This window comes from Carassius gibelio, chromosome B21 (assembly GCF_023724105.1).
Source record: "Carassius gibelio isolate Cgi1373 ecotype wild population from Czech Republic chromosome B21, carGib1.2-hapl.c, whole genome shotgun sequence".
NCBI classification, from domain to species: Eukaryota; Metazoa; Chordata; class Actinopteri; order Cypriniformes; family Cyprinidae; genus Carassius; species Carassius gibelio.
In genome coordinates this window covers 20,149,012-20,158,914 of record NC_068416.1, presented here as the reverse complement: position 1 = coordinate 20,158,914, position 9,903 = coordinate 20,149,012, and the positions used below count along the sequence as shown (strand labels likewise).

Below are 9,903 nucleotides of genomic sequence, written 5' to 3'. Positions count from 1 at the left end.
TATTTATCAGTTGACGTCGTAGCATCACCTCGAGTCTCCAGTCCAGATGTGGGGAAGATTCGATTTCACGTGTTTTTTAACATCCGATGTTTGCTGTCGAATCTGTTTGTTTAGTGTTTTACCTGCAGTCGTAACTTCTGACAATATCACTTTTAAGTTCATGCAACATTAGATTAAAATTGGACTGTTTTCAGTTAACGATTATATGGCAGTAAATATCTTAAAATTGGCCGCCCCTTATTTTATTATGTTATTATTGAACGTTATTATAGGCTATATATGATGACTTGATATTTACAACATAAGATGCATTCATCATAATTGTAATGCTTGTTCATTGTGTATCCAAAATACGCAAACAATAATGTAATGTAATGTTTCTTTAATGCAAATCCAATTACAGTTTACTGTTTCAAAATAATAATTTTAGGAGAAAATTATATATTGACATGGGGGAACGGTGCAATATAAAGCGCGACGTCTCAAGAGCTGTACCTCAGTAAACAAAGATCTGAAGTCTATAAGTTGCACATATTTTGATTAAACAAAATTGAAAAGTAAAAGGAGTACTGTTCTCTAAACTATGAAAAAAAATTGTTTATGATGTTTATTTTGAGTAAACTATATACTGACAGGTTTTACCCATATGGAATGTGTTATCAGAACAAGGAAATTCAAATCATCTGAACAGAACCATGTTTCTTCATTTGTCAGCATATGGCAAGATTACAAGGTGAAGAATGACTGAACTCAATCCAGAATGGAGAAAGCAATACAATTACGGACACCTGGACAGTGAAGATATCTAAGGATTGTGCCAATTATGAGTCATGCGACGATGTGATATCAGGCATATCAAAAAGGAGCTGGAACAGCTGAAGGACATTCTACTGACATACTGAGAGTGGACAGTGGGGCGTCGTTATAATGCTGGTGTCACACAATTTTTGACTAAAGAGGTTTTTGTCAAGCTGAGTAGCAGCCTGTCAATAAACACTACAGACTGTCTCAAGTGGCTTAAAAGTTAAAACCAATGCTTACAAATCATATTCTTAATAGGAATGAGATAAAGGCATGAATGTTTTCATCAGAAACAAAGAACAACAAAGAAAAATGCCAGTAAGCCATCATTTACAAAGAGAGACAGACCAATAGAGCGCACATAACCATTCATTAATACAAAATCAAAGAAATCGTGAAGATCAGACTCCATATATTGTTAAAACAAGTTGCTAGACCACAATCGATTTTAAAACCAAATTGTCAAGCATATACAGGTGTGCCTCAAACAGATAAAACCTTTGAGAACAATCAGCATGAACCTGACCGCCCATCTTCTGGACCTCATGCTGAAGGCTTCCAACCTCTCTCGCTGGCAGTTCATCCAGGAATTCTCCATTCCTCCTCTGGTGGCCGTCCCCAGACTCCCCAGCGCCCTGCTTCCAGTTTTTGGTCTGATCTACGTGCTCATCTTTGGGCTTGCGGTGGTGGGAAATGGGGCGGTGCTGGTTCTCTTATGTCGCAGGAAAGCTCTGCAGTCTCCCAGCACCTTCTTCATTTGTTCATTGGCACTCAGTGACCTCTTGATATCCATAGTGTGTGTTCCTGCCACACTGCTGCAGCACTTCTTCACCAACTGGTTGGCAGGTAGGCTCAACCATGTTCACGCTTCACAGAAATGTTAGTTTCTGTTATTTTTATGCATCATAAAGTCTATATCCATTTGGATGCCCAATTCTTCCCATGGTTTCCTGTTGCATCAACTTCAACTCTATTACGTGACAGCTAAGTAAAGTAAAGCTTTAAGGATATATATAGTTAATGCATGATCAAAGACAATTTGAAACACTTGAAGCACTTGACCTCCAGTGCATTCATCACAATTGAGTGCTCATAGATGGTAGTCAATTGTTTAAAAGGTAAAGGTTTTCTGTGCTTTCTACAAGATTTTTTCCTTATTTCACAAAACTAAAGTTCAACAACAGTTTGTGCCAGACTTCAGTAAACGTGCACAATGCACAGATTAAAAGATGCCCTTGCAACATGAATTCATGCCATACAATAAATTGTGTGCAAAGCTGTACTTAGGCCTGAAATTGGATTTCTGAAATCTATACATAAATACAGTATCTTGGGCCTGTGTTACTGAATCGAAATGTAAGTGTTTTGTAGCATCCTTGAAGCACATAAATGAGCACTGATATTTTAAAAAGAGTCTTTTTAAAAAGTCTTAAATTTTACTTACCATTATGTTCTCCCAAAGCTTTTTGAATTTTTTTTAATATATATATATATATTTTGACTATACGATGGATGTCCAGTGTTGTTTTGGACCCCATTGTCTTTCATTGTCATTTGAAAAACAGGTTTGAGGGTGAATAAATGATTTTTTGGATGAACTGTCCCTTTATTTGGTGAATTTCTTTCCATCATAATAGACATAACAGGGATGCAGTTCCACTTCCATCATTGCTAAAAACATTTAAAAAAAAACTAATAAAAAAAAAACTGGTGCATTTACATTGCATGTGGAATATACATTGCTTATTATTCTGCTGTCAAACATTTCAGTGGACCTGTATAGAAGTTTTGTTTGGGCCTTGGGTGTTTTTCGTCAGCCGGAATCTCACTAAGGCTGATTAATATTCATGGCCATCCTACAAGTAGACTTCTTCGTCCACAATGTCTACATTCGGTAATGCGATAAAGGCGTAAGTACAATAATAAACAAGTTGTCGTGACCAATTACAGGCTTGCTGAAATCAGAAGGACACTCACTGTTGTGTTTATACATTTGCAAGTAGCGTATCATTAAATAGTTTGATTTAAATAGATCTTGTCCCCAGTGAAACCTGCAGTTGAATTGTAAATAAGCACTTTACCTGACTAGATGTTCTTAGAATCCTATTAGTCACAGCAATCTATATTTCTACAATAACAGTGTTTTTGTAAATAACATGGCTGTTTTTGTGTGCTTGTGTTGCTGAAGCAGCAATGTTAAATTAATCTTTTCATGTTGTTTTAAATTAGTATTTTATGCTCACCAAAGCTGGATTTTTTTTTTAGCAAACATTTAAACATTATTTTTTTTTTTTTGTAATTTATTAATCTGTAATACATGACTACTGTTGAATGGCTGCCAATGGAAAAAAAGATGCATTTGCAGCCAGATGGTGCAGTTATGAAATAAACCAGCAGGATCTAACTGGACCATGTTAACCAGCCAAAATTGAATGCTTAACATAGACCAGAACAAAGAATAATTAAAATATAACCTCAATTATCAGTAATACTTTACAAATCAGGCGTAGTTTACATGGCTTATGTTATTAGTATGCATCTGTGGCGAGTGGGGCGGGGCCGAGAGGCGTGGGAACGAGGAGTGAGGCCCCGCCCCACTCGCCACAGCATCAAGTTGTGTTTTAGGTTCTGTCAATTGTAAGAGTCAATGACCTTTCATCTAATGATATCACTTAATGACAGACATCCATGTCCAGCATGCAACCGGTCAATTATGCCAGTGTGCCTTTGGAATTATGCAGGATCAGTTATCTGGAAAATAAAAATGAGTGGCTTACAGAAGACTCCTCAGAACTGCTGGGAGAAGGTTGCTCCTTAAATCCATGGCAACACAAACCCAATCTGATCTCCTGTATTGTAATTATGAAGAAAATTAAGCCTTTGGTCCTTCTCCACCTCTCTGTCCTCATCAGTTTCCATAAAGACCATACATTCACTGCCCACACATTTCCTTCTATTATTCGGAAATTGCTCTGCATGCCTTGTTAGTGTACTTTTTCTTATATTGTTATGTGCCAACAGTTAAACCTATCTACTGTATATATATATATATATATATATATATATATATATATGAAAACAGGTCAGCCGGTTTGCTCTTCAGTAATTTACAGTCTTCCATCAGTTCATTTTCCTGCTCTCTAATTCACTAATTGTCTGACTCACCAATTCACTCACTGTGCATCATTCATTTTTTTGACCCACAGGTGACTTCCTGTGCAAGTTAATACCATTCCTACAAGTGACAGCCATAGCCACCAGCATGCTCACCATGACTTGTATTGCTGTAGAGCGTTTCCAGGGAATCCTTTATCCTCTGCATGTCAGAAACAGCTACTTTCTTTCTCATGCCTTCAAGATGCTGGGTGAGTTGTGGAAAGAGAGTTTAAAGAGGTTATTGTGAAAAAATGTTGTTGCTGTTGTTTTAATATAATTAATATAATAATAATAAAAAAAATAAAAAATATATATATATATATATATATATATATATATATATATATATATAAACTGTTTAGAATGTTTTTATAAATAAAAATAATTGTTTTTGAAATTAAATGTTAAATAACTGAATTTATATATTAAGTTTTATGATGTGACTATACTGTAAGGAAATGTCAAAATTATAAAAAAAGATAATTTAAATATGATCTCAACTCTACTTTAATTAACAAAATATTTATGCAGACCCCCCCCCCATTTTATTGGTGTAAAAAATTTGTGTCATCAAAGGAATAATTACAATAAAAATAAAATAAGTAAAAAACTGTGATCAGTTTTTAGAAAGCAGAATGAAAAGTAATGTTATAAAATACAGTGAGTTTAGTTTGTGGACTCCTTGCTGTCCCCAGACCACCCTTTGAAACTGAGTTAGATAATAATGGCACTATAAAAAAAAAGATACACATATGTATATATATAAATAAGTTGTGTTTTTTGCCTTTTTTATTGTGGCCATGTGATGGCCAAACACAAACAAACAAACATTTGTTTTGTCCCTATAATGAAAGTGCAATTTGCACCCCATTGACAAAAACAGTGACCATTTTCAAGATATCTTCCTTTGTGTTCTTTTGAAATAATACAAAACGACAAATATTATGTTTTGTCCCACATTTTACAGTGGTCGTGTGGTTGGTTGCCCTGGCAATAGCGGCTCCCATGTGGTTTGTTCAGAAAGTGGAGGTAAACATGCACATGCATTTCTACATTTACATTCTGTCTGAAATTTCCAGAACGATCCCAATCCATTATACAGACCACTAATTTTAGATTAAACAAGCAATTCTGAGATCACTCACACTCAGGTGCTGAGACGTATTATTTAACAGACAAAACTCAAGTCATTAACAGTCAAAGATAAAGAACACAATGTACTGTAACAGCGCATAAACATCAGTATTCAGCTCAGATATCAGCTAAACGATTTGCAATTATTAAACCAAAGGATGACATGAAAGAAATAGAAAAAAGCAGCCGATGGTTTAAGTATAAGCAGAACGTGTCTTGTCTCTTTGACGTGATTTTTTCTTCACTGCAGCTACCACCAGAGATAACAGATGCATCAACACTATTAGAATCAAATTAGATGTTGCTATGCTAGAGGAGGCTTCCAATGCTTTATATTGTCTTTGCATGTGCAGCTTTCACACATTTTGTCCCTCAAAGACATGTGTATCCATCACTCCAATCGAATGATGATTTATGTCATGCTATTTCAGGCATTCAGCAGATAAGGTTTATAAAAAGGACAAAAAGCTATCTTTAACCATCAGCAATGCCTGCCAGTCAGTGTGTGAATTAAAAAGCATCATTATGAGCAGCATTATACAACACTGTTTGCTCGACAAATTCATTAGATTTTATATTTGAATATTTAGCTGCCTCTAGCATTCCCTCCATCCATTTTTTAAAAAAAAATTGAAATAAAAGAAGGATTCATATAATAAGTTTCCTCATATTTAACTACCCAGGTGAAATATGACTTTCTGTTTGATGTCCACCACACCTGTTGTTTGGAAGTATGGCCAAGCCAGTTCCAGAGGAGAGCCTACACTACCTGTTTGTCCGTCCTGGTGTTTCTGGTCCCCTTGATGACCATGGCCATCCTCTACTGGAAGATCATGAGGGAGCTCTGGGGCAAGCACAAAGTACACAACGTCATGTTTCAAGCACTGCCAGGATCTGAAATTAACAAGATTACCAGGTTAGTCTGCAACAGAGGGTTCATTTCATTCTGCTTTTGAAAGGCCTATTCATCAGATGCTTTGATTGCCGTTATTGTGTCTCGTCTGCATTGTTGCACTGTTAGTCTTAGTAGACTGGTACAAATGGAATGGTGTTTGATTGACACCCTGGATTGTACTGTTATTGACATGCCTGTTACAATACAAATGCCTTCCATTCTCAGGAGAAAGAAGCGTGCGGTAAGAATGATGGCCACCGTGGTGTTGCTCTTTGCCGCCTGCTGGGCACCTTTCCATCTGGTCTCCCTCCTGCTTGACTATGGTACCACAAAACTCCTTGTGCTCTTCCCTCTTGCCTACTGTTGTCAATCTCCCTGTTTTTCTTCTTCCCCTCACAGGAAATAATAATAATAATAATGAAAATCTCACTTCAGATTTTCTCCTTATTTTCCACTTTCGTCCTCCTCAACCTTTTGTTGAGGTCAACAACTCCTTCCTGTGAACCTTCGCCATGCAATCATTCTATTATTCCTCTCACAGTTATCACTATGGCAACTTTTGTGAGATTGGTGTAGTGCTTATTATCTCCATACACAGTGATATCACATAAAAATGCATCAATGCAGATGGAGCATTTTATTTACATATTTTATTCTTTAATTAATATAATACTATATATATATAATTAATAGTATTTGTGCCAATTGATGGTTTTCACGTGTCGTCACACACTCATAGGAACGCCCACCTGGCGGACAAAATGAAGCTTTGCTCCACTGACCACCAGTTATTTTTACCCAGTTTGCATTTAGTAATGTGGTAAAACGCAGGCATTAAAATATGAAATTAAGTAAACACCTTATTGATGATGTATATTTTTTTACAGGCAAGCAGATGAAGCCAGAATTTAAACGCAATGTGTAAAATGTCATGTTAAATTGTTTCCCGTAGAAAACCATTCTAAGGAAACCACTGAACCATTAAGCGAATTGCATTCATATTTCGAACTCATCTGCTTGCATATGTCAACCATGAATCATTATTATAGCGATTCCTGAATTTGATCTTTTAATTTTACTGTTTTAAATATATTAAGTGTTTTTACAATGTTTAATGAGTGAAATATTGCTGCGGGTGCTTAATATGGATTGCAAATGGCCAAAACTTGCATTTTGTTCACATACCTTTGTTCTAAATATTTGTGGCTGTGAAACAGATGGAAAATTGATAGTTTTGTGCTGCAGTTCTATGGATGTTTTGCCCTCTAGGTCTTCGAGTCGGTCACGTGACTGAAAGCTATCAATAGGAGTTATTTAGTTCCTCTTAAGACTGTTTCCCTTCCCATTTTTCAGTGCAATTTTCCATCTACAGCTGTTCATGCATATATAAGATCCATAAAGTAGCAAAGACTAAAGTCTCAAACCCAAAGAGATATTCTTTATAAAATTTAAGACTTATCCACGCCTTGTTAAAGACACCCCAACATGTTTATGTCACTTTGTGGGAAGATTTACATAACACCTCCCAAATGTTAATGCAAATAACTCTTATTCTCGCTGTAGTATTGTTGCTGTCGGCGCCATGTCGTGTAGACAATGTGTGCTTCCAAATATGGTAAAGGGCGTAACATTAACGTCATACGTTTGAGATATTCGACCAATCACAATGCACTGGATGGCTGGCCAATCAGAGCACACGTCGCTTTTAAGAACGATGAGCTTTGTAAAAATTGACATGTTTCATAAAGATGGGTCAGAGAGGAGCAACAATAGTGTATGGTATGTGGTAAATAATGTGTTTTTAAACCTTAAACCGTGTAAAAACATTGCATTACACAAAATACACAAAATAACGTTGTTATTATTAGCATCGGCATATTAATTAAAATTTAATTTAATTTAATTTAATTTAAATTCATTTAGCAGACGTTTTTATCCAAAGCGACTTACAGTGCATTCAGACTATAACATTTTTATCTATTATGTGTTCCCGGGGAATCGAACCCAAAACCTTGTGCAGTGATCTACCAATTGAACCTTAAAAAGAGTCATTCCTGAAGCATTTTATGAAAGATTTTTCTTGATTTATAGAGAAATCCTTTTATAACTGTACCTTGCATGTCTGTTCTCTAAACACAGGTCAACTGGACCTTGACCTTGACTCTGAGTTTCTCCTAGTAAGTGTGGTTCAGATCCTGGGATTCAGCAACTCTGTGTGTAACCCGCTGGTTTATGCTGCCCTCAACACCACCTTCAAAAGGGACCTGCTGGCTCTGCTCACTCGAGGATACTCTGGTGCAAGAGGTTGCTGCTGTAGCTCATGCTCCTGTTGGTCCTGGAGGAGTCACAAAAGAGTGGGCATCTCAGCTGTGGAATCAGTGGAACCCAGACGGGGCCTGGAGACAAAATGCAGACAGGGAGGGAACAGATCGTGGAGCAAACCAGCATGGGAGGGTGAACCAGAGAGGCCTTCATCTAACACGTTTCCCCCCATGAACCTTCTCAGCGCCATCAGACCCAAAAAGACCTCCAGTACCATGATACTAAGTGTTATTGACCCTCCACACACAGACAGCACATCTGGGTCTGACCGGCCTCTCACAGGCATACTGAGCAAGTGAATGTCAGCAGAAAGAGACTGTAATGATTCCTGAAACTTGTCTTAGAAGACTAAAATCCTTCAGGAGATTTTTAAACAATCTCTTATATAGCCACTGTTTTTATTTTTTGCTAATGATGTGGATTCAACAACCTTTGAAGGATGTTTTTGTTTTAAGAGCTCAGTTTATATCTCCACGATAAGGACAGGAGCAAGTCACCCAAGAAAGAACCTGTGATGGTTTTGAACTGCTTACAGTCTTTGAGCTTCTGAAAACCAGCTACAGTACATCATTAGTTTTGGTTCAGCTATGAGAAAGACAAAAGACCAAGTGCACCCTTCCTAGATTGTGGTAAATATTTTTCAGCTAAATTAGATTATTTGTAGAATATGCATCTCATTTATTATTTTCTGCGTGAAATCTTCCAACAAATGTAAGAACTGAAACCACACATATGCACAAATTGAATACTCTCGGTAGCATTAGAAACAAGTTAAGATTACATCTTAGATATTTTGTTTTAAATGTATAAAAAGGGTCTTGCTTGCTGTGCATGCTCTCAAAGCGTGAACGCGGCTTTAGATTGCGTCATATGTGATGAGAGTTGCACAGAAAGTCCTTATATGGAGCTGATTTGGGCGCGTTTGGTCAGGATTATTAATTTATGGCACATGTTTGCTTATTTAGAGTGCTCTAAATGTATTAACATTAACACAAAGTACAAATTCATATATTATATAATTATATAATTCATATAATAAGCAATTCATTGACGCAGTTATTTGTGAATAAGACCCAGTTTCTTTTAATGCCAGTTTGTGGAGAGCAGCAGTAAAGATTATTTAACTATTGTTTGGCTGTGTTTTTATGTCTCATATCCAGGAGTGTGTCCAGCCTCTTGCCTCAGGGAATGTGGATTCTGTCTCCATGGATGGGCCCAAAGCATACTGGAGGTTCAGCAGGAGCCTGCAGAGATGTTTGGAGATCCCCAGCTGAGTGCGGAGGACATACTCTCCATAAAGCCTTACAACTCGGATTATATCATGACATCTGTAGAGTTTGCTACAGGCAAGATTTCACTATTCAGCAACCTGGAGATAGAGATTACATACAGAATGGCTGGCAGAACATGGGTTTGGACCTTGATACCTCATCTCATCATACTATCAGCATCATTACAATAATCATATTTTGAGAGATTGTTCGGATATTTTTCTATTGCAATGCACATAAAAATAACTCTTTAAGATGATTTCGTCACTGTATGGCTTTGTTACATTACGTGACTTTGTAAAATTGCTGTTTATTTTAATGTTT

General features: G+C 36.7%; 1 protein-coding gene across 1 annotated transcript; it reads left to right on the top strand.

Moving 5' to 3' along the window:
* Window positions 1–717: 717 nt before the first annotated feature.
* Window positions 718–9,838, top strand: LOC127986434 (pyroglutamylated RF-amide peptide receptor-like). Its single transcript, XM_052588682.1, has 7 exons — window positions 718–1,647; window positions 4,008–4,166; window positions 4,925–4,986; window positions 5,775–6,007; window positions 6,212–6,309; window positions 8,126–8,937; window positions 9,469–9,838. Exons 1-6 carry the CDS (start codon window positions 1,317–1,319, stop codon window positions 8,605–8,607), a joined length of 1,365 nt encoding a protein of 454 aa, XP_052444642.1. The 5' UTR covers window positions 718–1,316; the 3' UTR covers window positions 8,608–8,937; window positions 9,469–9,838.
* Window positions 9,839–9,903: the final 65 nt, after the last annotated feature.